The sequence below is a fragment of the Prionailurus viverrinus genome, chromosome B1 (genome assembly GCF_022837055.1).
Source record: "Prionailurus viverrinus isolate Anna chromosome B1, UM_Priviv_1.0, whole genome shotgun sequence".
NCBI classification, from domain to species: Eukaryota; Metazoa; Chordata; class Mammalia; order Carnivora; family Felidae; genus Prionailurus; species Prionailurus viverrinus.
This window is the reverse complement of record NC_062564.1, coordinates 180,777,088-180,799,527: the sequence shown is the minus strand read 5'-3', so window position 1 is coordinate 180,799,527 and position 22,440 is coordinate 180,777,088. Positions and strand designations below refer to the sequence as shown.

The following is a 22,440-nucleotide window of genomic DNA, read 5'->3' as shown; positions in this document are numbered from 1 at the left end:
AATCATGACAAATCCCTGTGTGTCCTTTGGAAGCCATATAGGCATATCATGAGCTGATAATTAGTCCTTATTTTGACTGGACAACATTTTTAAGAGTTAAATGACACTCCTTAATACACCCTAAAGGATAAATGAATCCCTGAAGTCATTGCTCTCTTTTATTCAGAGAAGCAAGTTCTCCTTGACAGTTACTTTAAAAGACAAGTTGTCTCAAGATATTTGTTTTCCCTTTTAAACTCCCTTGCTTTTGCACTTAAGCTCTGTATTATTTAGGCTAGTTAACATGCAAAGCAGGAAGCTGTTTCTTAACTTTTTCCCCCTCTTTTTGAAGATAATTTAATGCACATTAACTGGGATTCTACACCTTTTATACTTTCTAATCTGTTTAAAGATTCTTGAGATTAAATTTTTTTTAATGCTTTTCAAGTCCACCCAAGTAATAGGCTAGATATTATATTGTGTGGAAGGTACATGTTCTTTTTAAATTCCTCAATTTTACCATTTTCTCATGTACCCTTATGGAAAAAAGGATTTAAGCCATTAAAAAAAATGTTATTTTGTACAAAATAGTAATTACGTGAAAATTATTTCTTTAGGGGAAATGAGAGATTATAGCTAGTTAGGTAAATGACAGAGTACTAATTATTATTTATGGCCTTTATTATTATATATCTGCAAGTCACAATAGATTAAGTTTCAGTTAACTTTGAAAAGCTAGTAATTATAAAATACAATGCTGTCAAAAAAATCATTAACTTATGTACACCTAATCTTTGAAATTAAATTACTTTGCATTTCTTCTTCCAAGCTTCTTATACATTTTAATACTTATTAACTTAAATAATTTTTAAAATTATCAGGGCTCCATTTAAAAGACATGTATTTAGCACTATAATTTGTAATACAAAGACATGAATCTATCAGCATTCAAGGGTGAACACCATTGTTTTCCTGTACTTAATTGGTAAATATTCTAAAAATTTAAGGTTTTGAATTTTTAGTTTCTGCCCAGAAGAGAGGGTATTGAGGAAAAATAATAATTTTCAATAATTTAGAATGAGTATTCTGTCATTTAAATGTATGTGTGGAAAAGAAACTAGAATAAGTAGTTAGACCAATAGTAGCGATAACAGCAAAAACATGTATTAAGTCCTTCTATATAGAGATCATTACACCAGGCATTCAATATGCATTAGAAAATTTAATTATCAAAACAACCCAATGGGTAAACTCAGAATTAAGCAACTTGCTCAAGGTCACATTGCTGGCAAGTGACAGAGCATAGACTTGCTTCACTCACATCCCATGTGTTAATCACTGATCCATTGATTCTATTCAATGAAGAAAAGTGAAAGTAAAGGTCTTCACCGAATGAAAATAAAGGTTTACACGCTGCATGATTCCTTGGTGTTTCAGTTTCAGCATACAATTAAGAAAATGTACAAGGTATAGAAGTGTCCTTAAAGTCCCCATTTCTTTTTTACCACATTATTTTCTAATATACACGGCTTTTCCCCATTTCAACGGATCAAATCTCAGCTTCATGAGTTGCAGTTATATATTCGTAAGCAAACTAAAAATGTGGATATTAATCAATTCCCCGATTAATAAAAGGAATCCAGTTGGATACGTATGGCTCAAGTATTGCCTTGTAATCACTTTCTCTTAAGAAATTGGTACAGCCAGTATTTTGTTCCCAATTTAACCCATCCAATTGTGATTAATATGGCCTACATAATCTCTTTGATGCCTTGTTTGCCAGAAATAACTGTCCACACTTCTTTTTCTTCTTTTTTTCTTTTTTTTTCTATTCTGAAAGCATTTATTTCCACCTCTCACATCCAATTCACCAAGGAGTGGTTTGCCATCTCCTGTTTTCAGAAGTTCAACCCAGCACAGTGTGGTTTCCAAACATGGCTTTTCTGTCTCTGGAATGACAGTGATCGAAAACCTCATAATTGAGGTGTCTTTCTACGGTGCAGAATTCAAAATAGACCTATATTGTGAAGATGGAACTGTTTCTTAGCTGAATATGGTTTTAATAATAGAAGTTTGAGGCTTTTTCCAACACAGTCATTTAGTCTCTGTGTTTCGACTTGGATATAAAACTCTTCATCTTAAAGACCACTGAGGGACAGCTGTGAGAGAAAAGCCCAAAGGAAAACAGTCTGTCCCAATGTCATTCTGGCCCGGGAGCCCACGCCCACCCACACTTCTCAAATTTTTACCCTTCTACCTGTCCAAACTAACTGTTCCCCTTAACTCAAGTTAAGACTCTTGAGATTACTGCTAAATTGGACATCCAGGGACACTGCTTTTTCTCGCTGTCTTCTTCTACACAGAGAGTGCTTTTCTGTTTTAATTCAGCTTGGACAAAGCTGATTTTCTTTTTCTAACTTATGGCATGAGTTTCTAGTACATTGGTGTGTAATTACTGAGCAGTAGTATGGTACAGTGGGTAAGCGCACAGCTCTGAGGTCAGACGGCCTGGGTTTGCAACCACATTGCAATCATACTGGTATTACTCACTAGATGCAGACTCTCGGGTAACGCATTTAACTTCTCTGTACCTTAGTTTCCTCACCTGCAACATGGGGGTAATACACAACCTTTTCCACAGGGTTGCCGTGAGAACTGAATGAGGTAATAATATATGTAAAGTTTCAGAATAGTGTGTGATGTGTCAATAGTTTTTGAATGAATGAATACACTTCTGCAGGGTATGTTATCCCAGTAGTGGGACCTAGCATCTTCATGAACCCATAACCTTTACGCCAGTTTTGTGCAGTAAACTCCGTCTTTACTTTCTCTCCATTGTGGAATTTCCACTGAGTTCCCGTGTCCTGCCATAACAAGTCCTAATTCCACTGGTTCGTGGCTTTTTGCAGAACACTGAAGACTGATGAATTAGCAAGGTTCCCATCAAATGATTCACTTAAGCACTTACAGAATACAGTCACATGGTTCGCAACAGCACACATAATTTTTAAGTGATTCATTTAAAGGAAACTCCCAAAGCATATGTTTTAGTAATTATTTTCATTGTTCCAATATTTGTAGTTTTATATTTTCTGTTTGCTATGAAGAAAGATTCATTTGTACAAGACACTGGCCGGTACACAAACACTTTCTAAAATTAATTCCCTCCAACCGGTCTTCTCTGCCTGAGATCTACCGAATAGCCAGTGAAGCTAACTCATTGAACACATGGGAAAATCTGTTTGCACCATGAAACCTGCTTTCCTAAGTGATGCCCACTGCTGGCAAAGCAAAACTGAAAACATTGGTGGGGGGGGGGGAAAGAGAGAGAGAGGGAGAGAGAGAGAGAGAGAGAGAGAGAGAGACTTAAATAAAGAGCATACATAGCAGATGGTTGGGATAAGTGGCTGAAATTATGAAATTATGATGGACTATTAAGCTCCGATTCATGCCTTTCTTAAGTCATCTGCAGAAGACATGACATTCTAATTGCGTTCTTGAATTTTTTACACTATGAGTTTGTTAAGTTCAGGTACATTTTACTAAAAAGAAAATCCTAAATGTATGTAATTTGACATTGTGACAGATTAATACTTAGGCATGAGACCAGCCGCACAATTAGAGAGCTTAAATGTGTCCTACATCTTAATGTCTATATGACTTTAAGAAGTCATAGTAAGTCCTCCTCTTCCAAAGGGTCTGTTGCCATTTTGCTGACTGAAATAAATCAAAGTCTATCAGAGGATTTAAGTGGATTACGAGAAAGCTCATCACAATTACACATAATTCTAGAAAATTGGAATCTAGGGAATTAACTGTAAATTCAGAATGTCTCAAGGTAAAAAAAAAACTATTTACAGTAGACTTTTTTGAAGTGATTATTGAAGACGTAACTCTTATTTTTTGAATTATCTGAATTCTTTTTTAATAAGGATAAAACTTTAGTCTCTGAAGTATCACCTGAAATGACAGTTAAAAGTACAATTTAGAATTCATATGACACTGTGTGCATGCTAACATTATATTTTGTGTTAGATATCATATAATATATAGCTGACTCAGAAGTAGGTGAGAATGCACAGATTCCCATGTGATATGATTTAAAATTAGAAACTTTCAATCTTTTTCAGTGTGATCTAAAATGAAAACTCCATTTTGTAGAGGAACCAAGTACACACATGTAAATATATGTGCTCATGTTACAAACTACAACAAAATCTTCACAAAATAAGGTGAACATGGTATGCACTGTCGATGATTCCCTAAATGAGTTCAACCACCAACTCGTAAGTTACGGTCTTCAGTTTGAAGAGCACTTACCTAAAATCTAAATTACCATGATTTTAACTTGTGCCCATCACGTTGCTATGAAAAGGCAAATAAAATTTATTAAGTTGAAATGAATTGGTACACTGCCCACAATAGCTCCTGTTAAAATACACCCACGTTACAAAAATGGGAGAAAAGAACTTTCTGCTCGTCACTTTTGCTATCACATAAAATACCTTTCCTTCATGATGACTTGTTTTGAATATATTCATTTATGATGTCCGCTGTGTCTAAGCCAAAAATAAATTTTATTTCCCAAGTTTATTATTGGAAGATTTGTATAACTGCCAACCAGAGGTCACGAACAAAACTAAACAACTCTAAAAGAGCCACTATCCAAAAGCAAAGAAGCTTAACGCATTTGTTCATAGGGATAACCTTGCGACCACTAAATACAGGATTTTCCAATTAGACTTATTCTTAGCACCCACTACTGTCTCCACTGAACCCACCACCCTGCGCTAGGCTGAGCGTGAAGGCTGCATTTTGTTCTATAACATATATCCATGGGTTATTTCAGTCAACTACATCGTTCTGTTAGAAAATAAATCCCAGGGGCGCCTGGGTGGTGCAGTCGGTTAAGCGTCCGACTTCAGCCAGGTCACGATCTCGCAGTCCGTGAGTTCGAGCCCCGCGTCGGACTCTGTGCTGATGGTTCAGAGCCTGGAGCCTGTTTCCGATTCTGTGTCACCCTCTCTCTGACCCTCCCCCGTTCATGCTCTGTCTCTCTCTGTCCCAAAAATAAATAAAAAATGTTGAAAAAAAATTTAAAAAAGAAAATAAATCCCAATGGGAGAAACAGGTACTAAAAGGGGATAAGGAAAATGAATAGTTGAGAAATTTACTCAGATCTGCAAATACCAAACAAACAAAAATCACCACCTTTTCTGTTTGGCCAATGACATTAAGAAGAAATCAAGAGAAATCACTATTAGTTTGGTTAGAAGAAATCTCAAAGGAGATATTTTGGAACTGGATTTTGAAGGGTTTGGTGGGACAAGGCAAGGACTAGTATAAAAGGCAACACGGTAAGATCATGAGCAAATAGAATAGCAACGGGCTTTCTGGAAATGACAACTGCATTAGGTCTGTTGAAGTGGCCAAAGAAAGCAAGTAAGAATGGAAAGAGATTAAGGATGACAGGTAGACAGGATAGAGATGCTGAAGGGGCTTCTGTGCAAACACTTGGAATTTGAAGTTTATACTGAAATTTATAGAAGGGGGTTTTCTTCTAGAAAGAGAATTGCTACTCTACTTAATGTCCTTAAAATAATGATACAGGTGTTTTCTTAGTAGAAATGCTACTGCTAACTCCTAGGCACAAAACAGGCTAAATAAAAACAAAAACAGAGGTGCCTGGGTGGCTCGGTTGGTTAAGTGACTGACTCTTGATTCTGGCTCAAATCATGATCTCACGGTTTGTGAGTTCAAGCCCAGCATCAGGCTCCACACGGACAGTTCAGAGCCTCCTTGGGATTCTCTCTTTCTCCCTGTCTCTGCCCCTGCCCCTCTCCTGCGTGCACTCTCTCAGTCTCTCAAAATAAATAAATAAATTAATTAATTAAATAAATAAAAAAACATTTTAAAACAAAACAAACACCAACACAAAAATGATACTCAAGTAATAGATATCAGGAAGTCACAAAATCCCCATAAATCTGACAAAGCTCTCTTTAGGGCCATGTTCTAGTTCCTGGCTCTACTTCTTAGATGTTGTGTAATGCCCAGTTTTCTCTCTCCCTCTCTCTCTCTTCCTCTCTCTGTCTCTTTATCTCTCTCTCTTTCCCCACCCTCCCCCCCCCACCCTTCTTTCTTTCTATTTTTGGGAATCAAACCTCCCAAATATAGAATGGCTTAAAGTGATTATTCTGGTAAGGATCTCAGAGAGGGTTATCACTGGAGGGATGGGAGGGAGCAGGAGGAGGTGATTGTTCAGAAAAGTGAGTTGTTAGTACTTTACTGGACTAAAAAGAAATCGAACTTTGTTGATTTGTCATATACAAATTACTTAGACAATGATATACTATGATATAGTGAAATTTTCAAATGTGCAACATAAAAATTCTTGAGCAGATGCTCAAAAATTAGATAAACATGACTCAATGAAAACATTACAGATCAAAAGTGTTCTACTCTATTTCCTTTCATGGATGGAATATGGGTAGAAAGGATCAAATACATCAAGTCTATGCTGTCCCTACTCTAACCAGAAAATTGATGGAAGTGTGTATTTAGTTCCTCTTGAAATGGTAACAAAGTGCTACAAATTTAGTGTCTTAGAAAAAACAAAAATGTATTATCTTAAAGTTCTGTAGGTCAGAAGTCTGGCATGGGTCTTCCTGGGCTAAAATTAGTCTCACAAGGGCTACTTTCCTTTCTGGAGGCTGAAGAAGAGAATCTGTTGCCTTGCCTTTTCCAGAGCCTTCCCTCGTTCCTTGGTTTGTAGCCTAACCCCCTAAAAATCTCCCTATTTTGAGGTCAGTATGTTGGCAACATCAACACCATCTGAAACCTTAATCCCCCTATCCCAGGTAACCTAACATGTTCACAGGTTCTGGGGGTTATGAGGTAGCATCCTTGCAGGGAGCCATTGTTCTGCCCACCACCAAAAGGGAGAGGATATGCAAGATGGCTTCTGCAGAGTCACATGGAGCATTAGAAGTGCCTCTGGATCCATGCAGCATGAGAAGATACAATGTAAGCAAGAGAGGATACCCAGAGCTCGCTTCTCTGCCAATCAGAGGCTCCAAGGGAGGTTCAATAGTGAGACTTTGCCACTCTCTGAAGAAATAGGAAGTAAATAAAGGAAAACATTTCAATGAGCAGCAAAAATCAATCAAGCAGACTGATCCAGTGTTACTTCATTGATTTCCCCCACTTTAGCTGCTCTTTGAGTCCTGTTTGCTAATCGAGAACAGTTCTTTCCTTCCTTTTCCTTTTATTTACCTGCCCTGCACTCCCATGCTCTTAACTCTTTCAGTCTTAATTGTGATTGCCAAGTTTAGTTTCAACTGATCAACTTATTGACAAGAGTAAGGAGCCAGAATTCCAGCGGTTTTAGAACTCTCCTCATAAATGGTTTCTCAGCTCCCACCCACTAAAAGCTGCCCAGACCTCATCTCTCAACAGCACTGCAAAACAAAGTTTTCATGAAAACTTCCTGAGAGTAAGAAACACAAAGGAGGAACTTCTTGTCTTTGTCCCAAATCACAATAACTAATGGGATTCTGTTACAACGCAGCTGTTATTACAGAAGTACTTCCAATCAGATAAGCTTTTCTGTACAACTTGTGAAATATTTCAATAGGTAATCTCAAACAAAGAGTTTGAGAGTATATTTGAAAATGGCCATATCATTAGAATAATTGCATAGTTTCTGAAGATCACTACGTTGAAGAAGAAAATGCATGGGTACTGTGCTTTTTTGCCACATTAAAAAAAATAATTACATTGCTTCCATAAATCTAAATTGCTGCAATTTGCCCTCGTGCAAAGAGTAATCACAATTACATTACAGTTCTCCTTCCTACATGATTTGAGCTTTAACATAGTTTATTTTATTCTGGACTTCACACAAAATAATGCATAGAAAACAATACTTAGAAATATCTTCTATCTTATCATAGCCACTGTAGTGATGTTCTTCTTACTTAAGACGTCCCCACATATTGAATTAATTGTTTTAATATTGAACATATTTGCATTCAGTATATAGGTATTTAATACCAGATCCTTAGTACAGGAACTGTTTGTAAACTTCTTGCTTATTTTTTAAATGCTTTATAGTGGCTTATGTTGGAGGAAAGAAAGTTGGAGAAAATAATATATATTAATTGATTTTTTTCAATTTTTTATCCTCTTTATTTGTACAGAATTATGTTATGTGGGGAGGCAAAGATAAAATGAACACTGCCTTTAAGAACACAATCCAAAGATAATATTCTAACAGTTAATCGAGACTTCATGTACTAGTTTTAGAGTAAACATACATTCCTAAAGGTAATATTAATATTTATTGTAGGGTATATATTCTACAACTTTATGGTCAACAAGAAAACTGAAGATTTGAGACTTACTGCAAGTGACTCAAAGTTGATGTTTGCAACGCTTTTAGTGTTAGCAACAGGAAAACCACTATAAAGAGGCTAATACCTTTCATTAACTTAAAAAAAAAAAGAAAACTTCATCTGGATTATCATTATTTTTGTGTAAGTTTTCATAATAACAACAATCCACCTCCCATCTTCTAGTAAGTGAATGGAGATCTGGTCGCTGGCAATCCAAGACCCCGATTTGAAGCAAATGTTGGATATCACATTTAGGAAAGAATACATTTTCCAACTCGTGATGAGCAATCTGTTAAATCTATCCCCAAACTTTAATTTCCTATTTACGTAAAGCCTTATAGATTATTGGGGCTTTCAGATTGGAACATTAATGTGACCAAACTCAAATAACATGGTCAAACCAAAATTATTTTTTTCTTACTTCAATATCTGTTTCATAAATTGTTTTTGTTTGTTTTAAATCTTTCCATCAGTATTTGAATGATAATTTATTTACTGCATATAATTTCTATTTTTTGAAGATGCATGTCGGATTGTGAAATATTTCTTAACTTTTGAATCAAACTCAAAGGGGAAAAAAATGTCAAGTCTAAAAAATATTCCATCTTTCTCCCATCCACCAGGAGGCTGCAAATATATTGTGATCCTAACTTGGTTACCTTGAACCCCATGGAAACCTTATGCAATTTTGTGTGGTATATATATCTCCATCGGGGGGGGGGCAATACTTGTAGTTTTTATCAGATTATTGAAGACTTTGACACCCAAAACAAATAACTTCTAACATAAGAAAAAAACTTATGAAAGATAGGACTTTTGCGGTAGAAAATAAGCACGAGTGGTTGAAAAACCAGGATTGGCCTTTAGTGGAATAATGAATTGCTAACTTGTGAAATAAATGCCCCCAGTCTTTTCCTGGGTTTTATGAACTCTTTTGATCAATATCGGAGCATCTTCTCATTTCCAGTTCTTTCCTTCTTCTCCTTCCACTCAGTGTAACCTGCACCCCCTGTAATTTTCATGTATAAAGAGAGAAATCAAAGTGAAATCACATCTCTGATGCGCATAAATTGATCACTCCCAAGCAGTCACCGTAGATTTTTCTGCTGTAGTGCAGTTTTCATGTGCCAACCAGCAGATTCATGTTTGAGTTGATTCAGCAAGACTGCTTGAGACATGGTGTGCGCTGTCTCCTCTGTATATGATAATGCCACATTCAGAATGACAGTGGTCTAAGCCTCAGGGCAGTAAACGCTTCTTGAGATACATTCAATTGCTGTTTAACTGAGTTTAGCCTAAGGTACAGAGAAAAGTTGCTGATGCTTTCAAACATGTTTAAACATTTTAATATTGTCTTGGCATGTCAGCTTGAACTAGAACACTCCTAGGTAGAAAATGCAGTGAAATCCTATAATTGCATACCCAGAATTTCCAGAGCTTTCTCTAGTAGCCCTCAGCTTGAACTTGTTAATTAAAATGTGCATACGTCTCTGAAAATGTTCTTTGCAAGAGTTGTACTTTCAGTAATATTGGTCAGTTTGTGACTCATGATAAGAAGACATAAAATAAGTAGCATATGTTATTTCCAGATCTCGCTGTTGTTTATATATAGCAGATCCTATAATAATACACCCATGATCATTATCTCTGTGATCCATCACTGTATTGATAAACTCTTCCCCCTCCCAGGAAAGCAAAAACAAACAAGCATAATGTAGGGGCTTCAAACGACAAAGGTTTATTACTTCTCACATTTCTGTAGCTCATAACTGTGCATGGCTCAGTTATGAGGGAGTCTCTTTCTCAAATAGTGTTTCACCTTCAAAGAAGCTAGATTGTGTGTTCTCTTGGGGTAGGGATGGCAGGGTTCCACAGGCAAATGCAATAGATGTTGTTGCTAGACTTCTTGAAACCTAGTGTGGAAATAACATGGTTTCACTTCTGCCACATTCCAATCATCTAAACTGGCCTGTCTTCGAGAGGTACAGACGTAGAATCTACATCTTGACATAAGATCAGTGATGTCACATTCCAAAGTAATGTGTATAGGAGATTAATTCCTGGCCTTATGCCACGATTCACAACCGTCATGTACAGGCATCATGAGATCTACAGAGCTCGTTTGCTGAATGGCTTTTTGTTGCGTTATTTCCGGTGTATGAAGGGTGCCCTGAATCTGAGGGGTTTGCCCTGCTACATTTATTGTCCTTCCTAAATTTCAACCTCTTAGTCTTAGATTAGTTTATTGCCAATTTTTGGCCTCTCTTCAGAGCACCTTCTTATGTTACAACTCATACAGGCAAAGCAATGTAGCAAGTAACAACCCAGTACTTAAGGGGCAAATCTCTTTCAGATAAAAAGTATTAATTGTGAGATTGTTCTGGGTAGGTTGTAAAGGTAACTGCAAATAATAGAGCATTTCCTTTTTCGTTTGGAGCAAACATCATGACATATACGGAATACGTCTTCTCTGGAAAAGTCTTAATAAATAAGCACCTGACGTAGAGTATCCAGGATATGGCAACCTGTGTATTTTCCTAAACAGATGGTAGGTCTGGTATACTGCAGACTCTATAAGCATAAAGACATTAGAACAACAGGAAAAGTAACTCAAAATACATGCCCTTTTGATTGATGGTTGGTATTAATTCCACAAAATGTTTTCTGAAAACCTTTTAACCAAATACATCTGAAAATTCAGAGTCCTTCGTATGTTAAAAAAGGTATTATCGTGCATGCATCATACATTACTTAAAAAATCTAAGACCTAGACAGTGCTCTTAATGAAACACACTATTTCTAGAGAAAAACATAAATATTTATACCACATAAGATAAAGATGAAGAATAGCCTTAGATTGAATGTCCGGGGTGTAAATTTATGGGAAAACAAAACAAAACAAAACTTTGGTTTTCAAAGCTCTTTTGAGGACAGAATTGTGCATGAGGGATGGTGTGCCTGAAGTAGCTAATATTTATTAAGGGTTTATTGGGTGTTTGAGAATTATTACAAACATTTTACCTATGTTAACACACTTAATGCTCACCATAATCCTAAGAAGTTAATTTATTCTTATACTTGTTATATAGATGAGGTAATTTAAATAAATCAAGTTACTTATAGGGCATCGGGATGCCTCAGTCAGTTAAGCATTCTATTCTTGATTTTTGGATCAGGTCACGATCTCACAGTTTGTGGGATAGAGCACCATATCGGGCTCTGTGCTGGCAGCATGGAGCCTGCTTGGGATTCTCTCCCCCACTCTCTCCGTCCCTCCCCTACTCATTCTCTCTATCTGTCTCTCTCTCTCAAAGTAAATAAACTTGAGAAAAAAATCAAGTGACTTGTTCACAATTACATACTCCCTAAAGTGACAAAATTAAGATTTTGAATCCAAGGAGCCTGGCTCCTATTTCCCTAAATAATATACTTTTCACTTATGGAAGACTAGAGAGATTATATATATATATATATATATATATATATATCCTTATGTATGTGTGTGTATATATATATATATATATATATACCTCCTTATGTGTAGATATATATATATATATATATACCTCCTTAATTATCTAAAGGGGCTATGATCTACTGTTTACTGAACATCTACACTGCACCAGAGACCATAGGTATTCTCTACATTAATTCTTTTATCCCTGCAATAGGTAAGGGAGTAGATATTATTAATTCAAACACAAGGATCTTGAGGCTCAGAGAAATTACATCCAAAGTCATACAGCTTCTACCTGCTGCACCCAGAATTGCACTCACCAATGCTGAGACAAAAAAATTTGTTCTTTTCACAAACTTGTTTCCCAATCGGGATATGCTTAGGAGTCCATAGGTAAGACTGAAGTTAAGGTTGGGTGGATGGGCCATCCTCATATCCTCTTCTAATTTGTTTGGATCAAGTGATTTTGTGACAAATTAGAACACTATTTAAAAATCTTAAGCCCTTTTTTGTACCCCTAGGTGACACTCAGGTAACTGTAAATCTCCCCTTCTTCCAGACAGTATTCAGACATTTAAAGGATTACAAACTGCTTGCCCGCATCAATGGTTCCTACCCTCTCCATTATCTATTTATGTGCTTACCTTTTCAGTTTTCCCAAATTCCCCACACAGATAAAAGGTAGGGATCTTTAGTTTATTTACATTAAAAAGCCAAGTCGAAGTCCATGTGAGCTTTGTGGATTTCATCCCCTGACACGTGTTCTTGGTTGACTGCAATAATAATTTTCCAGTAAAGGGTTTATTTAATCATGTACTCAGTTGTATTATATAAAACAAAAGTGAATCATTTTCTTACAACCATTTTAAAAGAAAGCCCTTTATTCAATCATTTGAGTAAAAGAGACATTTTCTTTTGGATTACAAAAATAAAGGTAATGTTAAAATATTTGTTGGAAAACCATTACCAATTGTCTTACTTTTTGTTGTTCATCCTTTTGTAAAACCTTTTCATTGTCCAGTAAATTCCACCAGAATTTAGATGTGACTTTAGAAAAAGAAGTCTTTGTATAACAGGAAATCAGGAAGTATAAAAAGAAAATACTTTAAAAAGAAAGAAAAGCAAAAGGTGCCTCTATGTGTTTTTCCCCTCCCCAAAAGGAGAGAATGACACAATTTTTCATTTGCAGAATTTTCTCAAGTAATTTTAATAATATTCCAGTGTTTGAGTTAAAAAAAAATTGTAGGAATGGTATGAACATCAACACCTTGACTAACAGCTCATTTATCACAGGATCAGAGAGTTAAGTAATTTGTGTATCGAACAAATAAGGAAACGATGCAGATAGCTTTAAATAACTGAGCTTGAAAGAAAACCTCATTGGAAATATTTTAAAACTATAAATGCAACATGTTCATGCCTTCTCTTAGGAGAAGAAAATATCCTTGTATCTTCAGCCCCAAGCCAAGGGCCTGAAGTAAAGGGGGTGCCCAGGATTCTGACAGGATGCATAACTCAGCATACGAAAATCCCTACTGGTGCAGATCTGTCTTCAAGAAGTCTGAACCATACAGTTCCTTTCAGTAATAAAGACGCCTGTAATGGTTTCTGAACTGTATAGGACAGCGTCAGGAAACATGAAATGCCTGCATAAATCTGGGGTTTCCTTGCTCTTTCTGATGATTCCACATATCGTCTGTCGGTCACTTATTGTTGAGATCACTGTACCAGCATTTTCCCAGGTCGGCTCATCTACCGAGCCCAGTAAGGACGCCTGCACTTCTTTTCTGAGAAAGAGCTCGAGTCCTTAAATTCATTATAATTTCCTCTACTTTAAGAGATGTATGGTTTTAGGGAGGTCTCACCATTTTTGTCACGAAGTAGTAAGATTGGGGACTTTGTGGAACCTATGTCCTGAGCTGCCCAGACACTTTTTTTTTTTTCCTCTTCCTTTGGAGACTCTAGCTTTTCCTTATGGCCATGGGTAGCCGCAGTTGACCTCTAACTACCCAGCTGTTACATTTTAAGAAGGAGCATTATGGTGTTATGAGCGACACTAAAGTGAAAGTCAAAACACTTATTCTTTGGCTTTCGCTGTTCCCGAGACTGGGCCCCTCACTGCTGCCACCCTCCTTGCTCTTGGGCTAAGGTGATAAGTAAAAAGAGTGGGCGTGGGAAAGTACTTTCTATGCTATAAATTGTCAGCTATTAGGATGGCTTAAAGCTGGACTTGCAAGAAGCAAATTAACTTAATGCCTAAGAAAGGCCGTTAACTCTCCAAGCCGATGTGATGGTTCTAGTAAATAGCATAACTGGAATGCCACAGGCAATGCTAAAGCAGCCATAGGATCTGATGAATATCATTCCTACATCCACTTTTTGCAAGATTTGATATGATTAAGCAGGGGTTTGGAGGGGGGCTCTAAGGAACCGATTTTGTGGTGGAAAATGCTGATAGTGAATACCATTTAATTTGATACAGAATATTTTACTTTTTATTGATTTACTCAACGCCAACTGACAAGAGTTGTGATTAACTACCTCCTGTCTTCACTCAGGTCCAAATTAAAAGACGTAGTACTAGACCAAAGAGTGAAATAATGTTCTTAGATATCAAAACCACATCCTTCGATGGAAGACTGAAAGATGGTTACTGGCTATGTAAGGTGCGCCTCTGTAATTCCACAAAGCAGGACATTTTAAGAGTGTACCTTTTATGAAAGGGAGAAGAAGTACCTTCAATGATTCTTGAAGACCCTATATAACTTTTGTGTTACCAAAAAAAAAAAGTAGACTTGCATAGTGAAAATAAGAAAATATAGAGACACAGGAAAACACTATTCCACTCATGCCTTCCCTTAATAAATAGCATCATAATATAAATTGCATTTGTTAACCATTGGCATTGCTTTTGAGGATTCATTTGACTCATCAAGATTGGAAGTTTTGATTGCTTGTGATGAGTCTCTTATAGCCTCTCTCGATTATTTTCTAAATGTGATGACAAACACTGCAACATGTCTCAGCCAATTAGGCTTGTCAACTTCCACTGTGGTCCCCAATCAAGTGTCTGACTTTGGAAGTGACGGGAGATCCTTATTAAAAGTCGTGCCTCTTGGATAGAGACGTGACAGCCCACAGGCGGCTGATGGCAGAGAAGACAAGTTGCCTTTGGTGAAAGCAATAAGAGGAAATCGATTTTCACAGGAAATAATCCAGACTATGAAGTAAAGGCTGAGGGAAGAAATTGAAGAGTATCTCGTTTCTACTTGATGAGAAATTGAGTCAATCTAAATAAATATAATTTCTTATCAACTACAGGGCATTCAGGTACACGTGTAAAACAACAGGTAAGAAGAATTGTTTGCATGTTACACAGCACTCCGAGCTGTCTCTAAATGTATCTCAAGCAAAAGAAAAACAAAGTGCCACAAATTTAAGACTGAAAACACGAATGAATCCCCCCAAAGCAGAGGACATCTAAATCACTGTGCAAGTAAACTGACACGTTGTGTGAGACTTAAGTAAACTTAGAGGTTTGGAGAGCATTCTGGGTCATTTTTACACGGAATGATGACCACATTCAAAGAGATTTTTCCTATTTTAGTAGCTTTATTCCTGATCACTTTCTTGTTTTTTTGAGAGGCACTATCATACAAGAAAAAGAAAAATTTGAACTTGTTAAAGTGATGCAAAAAAAAAAGGAATATTTAGAATAAAATAGGTCTGATCTTACACTTGTCATTTTTATAAGGGTTTTTCCTGCTCAAGGCATTTAAGTCAGCTTCAAATAAATAAAGCATCCCAAGATGGAAAATATTCCCAAAGACCTCACATTTTGTTCATTTAAACTAACTACATTACAAAAATCATTCCTAAAATTGCCAATAGTTTGATTTTTTTTAAATGCATCTAAAATATGTGTTTGAGAGACACAGAGGGAATTTTTGGCATAAGAAAATGAATAAGAAAGTGCTTTATCTTTTGATGATACAATTAGTAGGGTCTTCCCCCTTAGAAGTCAAATAGCACAGCATGTGCAACTACAATAAATAATTATCTTTGCATTTTACCTTTTGGAAAGATTAAAGTCACTGTAGATTTTCTGGGAAGAGCACTGGCATTTCCTCATTGAACTCTCAGCACACAGCATAAAAATCTCAGGCCATAGTGGCTCAAAAATCAATGGACTGACAAATGTCAATACTTCAGTTATCCATCACTGCAGGGGGAAAAATGGCATGCATTGGACTGCTTTGATTTAGGAGATTTGGCAGGGTAAAACTTCTGAAATAGCCTATACAAATGATAGCCCAGATAGGAATGTAATGTTAAATTATAGAGGATGGTGTGTGGAGACAGAAGCAGACAGTATAAATATATTGGGGATAATGTAAATAACCCCTTTGTCTATTTTAAACCAAATCTACGCAAGGTTATGTAGAAGCAAATTTCACTGATTCCATTGATGTGAATGTATTTGCAGAGGTTAAAATTTGTCAGTCTTTTAAGTGCAAAGCCTTGTTGAAAGACAGAAAGAAGGAAAGAAGGAAAGAAAGAAAGAAAACATGATGCCATATGATATAAATTGGAGCGCAGTCATATTATGTTCTTTTGTTTGACAATAAAATAAACTAAAATTTATAGTAAATAATACCCTAGAAGCAATTCATTTAGAATCTGTTGAGGTAGAGCAGTTTCTCTCTCTCTCTCTCTCTCTCTCTCTCTCTCTCTCTTTTTCAAAGAAAAATAGTCTGTTAAAAAATGTCAAGTAAGAAAATGCATACATATTCTCCAAAGACAGACACATATTAATGATTTTGCTTACATATTCAGATAATTCTCAATTTCCATCTCTAATCCTGATCCCTAAGAACTCTCTAGATATGACTTCGTTTCACAGTACTAGAAGACATTTCCAGTTCTACAAGGCATTAACATTCATTAGGTGTACACGCTATTTCATCAGAACTTTAGGAGCTTGACTGCATTTACCCAATACGCTGCATTTCACCTAATATTTCTATTCAGCAAACACACTGGCAAATGTTTTCTTCTGTGAACACTTAAGGGATTATCCTACAGCACATATTAGGTCATGTGACATGGTGGGTGGGAGGTGGGTGTGGGCTAGGGTGGGGTAGGTGATGATGTTGCTAATATGTTCACATCCATAACCTACTTGTACTTTGCTTTTTTTTTTTTTTTACTTTTTACCAAATAATGTGCTGTCAATTTAGCTTCTGCTGAGTCACCCTGATGTTTTAGAATGTCTTTTAAATATAAGGTTTTGCCTATTTGCATTCCATGAATAATGTATAAGCAGGATGAAATCCAATTGGCAAAAGTACACGATTTCTGGGATAATTTATAAATAGAGCAAATTATCTATTTAGGTTTAATAACGTTTCTTATGCATGTGGAAACATTTATACCCATACAAATACACATATGCACTTTATTTCTACTTGAGAATATACACATGTCCCTGTTCTGTAACAAATGCATGTGTACCTATCTATCCTACAGACTTAAATGTATTAGTTTGTTCATGCCTTTCTTTCCATAGTATTTGTTCTTTTCGCAAAACCTTATCTTTAATGGATATGAAATCAAAACGGCTCTATGGTAATGATGAAGTACGGGGTGTTGAAAAAAGGAAAATAATATGAAAAATTATATATATATATAATATATATATTATATATATATATAATATATATATGTCCCCCCCTTCCAATTTCATACATATCAGGAAAGCCAGTTGCAGGGTGGCCAACTTTAACGTTTCCTTCTCCTTGAATTTCAGATTCAAGACCTCTTCCAGATGTAGCCCTGACTGGGAAGTGTACCCGTGAGTGTGACGAATATGGCCACTCAGACTCCTGCTGGATGCCAGTCCGTACTTCTCCAGAGAGGAAGAAGAGCCAGCCCAAACTCTCCACTTTCATGCCTGTTGATGAACGAGGAAGCCAGGAAAAGCTGGCCAATGGCGAGGCCGCCATCATGGGTGACCGCAACAGAAACCTCCTGAACAAAAAGTTGACCTCGTCCTATGAGACCTTCAGTGCAGCTAGTTTCAGCAAAAATGAGGAAGCCAACCCCGAGGATATTCCCCTTACAAAAACAGGGGAATACAAGCCATCTCCTGTCAATACTCTCACTAGAAGAGAAGTTTACCTGTAGGCTCTAAAGGAGAACAACAAAGTTCTTTTCATGTATGAGAAGGAGAATAAGGGGCAAAAAAAAAACCTTACAAAGAAAAACCGTTTAATCAAAAAGAGGGGGCTACCAAAGAGACAAAGCTTTGCCTGCCACTTCTGCCTCCAGATCAGGCCTTTAGTGATACTGTTAGCCTGATTGTAATGTACAATGTAGAAACCATCCTTGTTACTTGCATGTCTAACCCCTTCACCGATTATTCCCAACACCTGCTATCCCTCTTCCCCATCCCCCTCCAAGGAGGAAAAAAAAAAAAAAAAGATGGTTGCAAGTTTTCTTTCATGGTAACAAGCCTGATTAGCAGAACACAACACACTCTCATTATCCCTAAGCTGAAGCATGATTTTGTCACTTTGATTTAGTTCGAATGCCATCCGGCTGGTCAAAAAAATAAACGTGAAAATAAAATAATACTAATAATAATGACAACGATGACAACAACAAAACCAAAACCAAAAACAGATCAGGTAAGATGTATTTCAGACATACCATCAGGATATGATTAATCACCATGAAAGGCAATCTCCCCAAAATGATAGAGTCCCTGTAGAGGTACAGTTCTTATAAAGGGGGACTCCATAAGAGGCATATTGAGAATCTCACAGGTGCCATATTCTAATAACAGAGACTGACAACTAGACAATACCCCGCTGGAGATTGCAGTCCCAAATTGGCATACGTTGTTCTTTTCAAGTCAGGAGTATCAACTTCAACCCCATATGTCCATTGAATACTTTTTGTAGGGACACAATCTTGGCCAATTACAAGTCAATTACACTAATTATAACTTGTAAAAATTATATATATATATATATATTTTTTTTTTTTTTCCCGAACGACACCGCTATTACCAACGAACTGGAACAATTGTCATTAATTGTCATTAAAAGGCCAAAGATCACACGGCAGATCAGGGAAATCATGAGGTAGATTTGGTCTCGACATGGAAATTCATTAAGAAACAAAAGCAACCGAACCCATGCGCCCACAGAAATACTCCAACACTAGCTTATTTTATGTTGTCTCCATACCCGAAAACAGGCATTCTCTTATAAAATGGATTTTCTTTGAAAGCTCAGAAAATGAAAAACTAAAGTGATGTATTTTTGGTATTAGAGTAGGTGATTAGTTTAGGTTCAAGTTTAGTTTCAAAAAAGAATATTAGCAGGGAAGATTCCACTTTTAAAAATCATATTTGTGGGAAGGTAGAGAAAGAAGGATATGTGGGCATACAGTCTTTTAAGTTAAACTCACTGTTAACCATTTTAGAATCCAGGTTGTGCTTCCTGGCCTTATTCTTTACATTTCAAAATACCAATTGTAGTTTTTCATGTGTTTGACACACTCTTTCAGATAACACAAGTGCATTAATTCTGGATCCTGTGCAATATGGCACTCTTTTAAAACTCACAACATTGAAACAAGGTGACACCCTAATTGATTTGTCACAAGTGTGATTTTGGACATTATTTCATATGAGTTAAAACAAATCCAGACTGAACACGAAAGAAAGGAGTTCTGGGCAATGATATGTTTCCTTGTATGTACATCTCAATGTGGGAAAATATGAAGTTTTTTTCAGTGTAAAAAAAAATCCAAACCAGAATATATAGATTTTGAGTCATTTGTTCTATAGAAGATGATTTAACATAATTGGAGACTGAGCTGGGACATTCAGACAAAAGTGACAATCCAGGGACGGAATAGGGGATAACAGGTGAAGAGAGCAAATGTTCCCAAACTGAATGTTTGCAACCTGGTTAAGACATAGGCTGATGGCACTCTAGAAATAGTGTAGTTTTGGATAGTTTTATTCTTTACAGAATTTCTTAGACTATAAGGTGAAGCAGCCTGGACTAGAGGTTGTGAACTCACTATTAAGTCATCAAAACGTTTATCTTTAAAAAACACTTCTCTGTTTGGTGGGCTACTTTTTGGGGGTCATTTCTTTCTGCTCTTTCTTAAATGGAGTTTTCATTTGGATGTTAGTTTATGTATAATAGTTAGGATGAAAGAAGATATGTAATTGAAACAAAAACGTTGGACTAAAATATCAATAATTGAACATGTTTATGTTTGATTATTATTTACATGATGGAAAGATGCAATTCTAGTACTTTGTTAGGAAACTGCATTAAAGCAGTTCTGCCTTGTATAATCTGTAAGTACCTATTAAGACAAAATACTTCTAAAGATACTTATGAAATGTATACATATTTTTTCTTGCACGTTACGAAGCAAATACTCAATTGCATAACACAGGTGTTCAACAAACTTTTTTTAATGCATTTTTTTATTTCTTTCATGAGACACTTGAAACCATTAGATAGCTCATTTCACTCTATTTTGAAACCCTTCTGTTGTCTATAAAGCTAATACGGGTCATACTGGACCTTCGGATTAATTGGATCCACATTCCCCAATGACATTTGCACCATGTTCAAGACAGCCATGTCATTGTCATTTAACTCGTGATCCTCTCTTTAGAACTAAAATGGGTGTGAAAGAATAAAATTCCGTGTACTGTAAGTATTCGCAGTAATTCTAGTAGAATTAGCTCTCATAACATGTTTATTATATAATGAGCTGGCATGACACAGAAATATATTTTGTGTTTGTATGACTTTTATTTTGAATAGGTTAAATCTGGTGCCACTCCATATATAGAGTGCTTTTGAAAAAAATCAATAAAAAGACACAAAAAAAAAATAAATGAGTGAATGCAAAATAAGCAACTGTGCCTTTTATACCTGTTGTTATGGTAAAAAAACGGTTGTTGGGTTTGGACAATGAGGGAAAATGGGCTATTCCCGACTTTTTTGATCTTGTATATTTATCCATGTTTATTTTCTGAAAATAATAAATAATATATTAAAAATTTGCCTTCTGACAAACTCAGATAATGGACCAGTCTTAAATACCGTTCATTCATAAAACAAAACTAAGGCATTAATTAATATGGGCTGCTTAATTCTGACTAGAAGGCTAAAGCATTTATTGTAATAGTAACACAGAGAGATATTATCAGGGGTGAAATCAGTCCATTCTGCAAGGTCAAATATTGATTTCGAATTTCTGTTCTTTATTTCCTTTTTGTTGTTATTTTTTCTTTTAGCTGCTGTTTCATTTCGGTTGGACAGTATATCAACCATACTTGTTTTCTGTACGCAAGACTCTCAAGTGAACTTTGCATGCATTATACATTAGGACACATTTATAAATTAATGAGTAACTATATAAATTTATGTATATTAAAATTTAAGTGTATGTCCATAGCTTCAGTCTCAAATCTAATGCTCATTCTGAACCTCCAGATATCATTTCTGTATGGTTTCTGACTGGCCTGCTGCCTGAGTTTCAGAAAACAAGGGAGGCATTATTTTTATGGAAAGAAAAACTAAGAAGGTACTGAAGATGTCTGGCTGAAAGGCTACCCTAGGAAGCTGTCTTATAAGAAAATAAAATAACACACAGACCCAAAGAAGCCGCCAAGAGTCAAGCTATCCCTAAAAACAGGACTGAGAAATCCAAAGACCAAGTAATTTTAGGTATATTGTATCAATGATAAATATACAATGTGTCCTTAGGAGGGAAAAAAAAGTGAAGATGATCCTGAATATTCTAAAGCTGGTTAGTTGGGACCCAGGCAGAGGTATAAGTAACATCTGGAGGGAGGCATCGTTTTTTCAGCTACCTAGGGTTTACTTTCAGACAACTTTTCCTACATTTTAAAGCACTTGCATTCAGTGTGGTACGATCTGTTTGTAATGTTAATCATTGACTATTGTTCTGCTACTTGGATGTTGATAGTGAAGCAGAGAACAATTTATCATCCTTTATTATAAGTCACTATGCACGCAACTATGCTAAACATGACGAAATGTATTAAACACTCGTCCAACTATTTATGAAATACTTTACATAATTTAATTTGCTTTTGTACAGTTTTATGTAAATAAATTGCTTGTCATTTTTGTCTCTGCAAATTAAAATATAACATGGTCAAATGGTTTCACACTCGTAAGTGTACTTCTCTGTTGACAGGTAATTCCAGTTTGATTGGACGAGAAGTGAATGGATGCATGTACCAGGTTGATTTAAAATGGTTTGAGTTCTGCTAAATTAAGATGGAGTAAAGAAGATAATGCTGCAGTAATTGTTGATTTAGAGGACACCATGCATAGCTGTCATATCACTTCACTTTATAACGGAATAGAACTTGGATTCTTCAGTTTCATCAAAATAATCCCTAAGACAGTTACCTAGCTAGCTTTTTACACGTTAAGTGGACAGTAGAAGAACTTCTCATCATGAATATGAAGATTGATCTTTTCAGGCGTTATCTAGAGAAATTTCACATTTAAGGTAAAACATTCTAAGCCAAAT

The 22,440-nt window shown here is 36.1% G+C and overlaps 1 protein-coding gene across 6 annotated transcripts in view; it reads left to right on the top strand.

Annotated features, from left to right (window-relative positions):
• PCDH7 (protocadherin 7) overlaps window positions 1-22,061 on the top strand; it is a 421,068-nt gene extending 399,007 nt beyond the window's left edge. For 3 of the 6 annotated variants that reach the window (XM_047856161.1, XM_047856160.1, XM_047856159.1), the window contains exon 3: window positions 17,642-22,061. In XM_047856161.1, coding sequence (XP_047712117.1) covers window positions 17,642-18,018 — 377 coding nt within the window. In that variant the 3' untranslated portion in view covers window positions 18,019-22,061. The remainder of the gene's footprint in view (window positions 1-17,641) is intronic. The other 3 variants (XM_047856163.1, XM_047856162.1, XM_047856166.1) reach the window with 2 other exon arrangements.
• The last annotated feature ends 379 nt before the right edge of the window (window positions 22,062-22,440 follow it).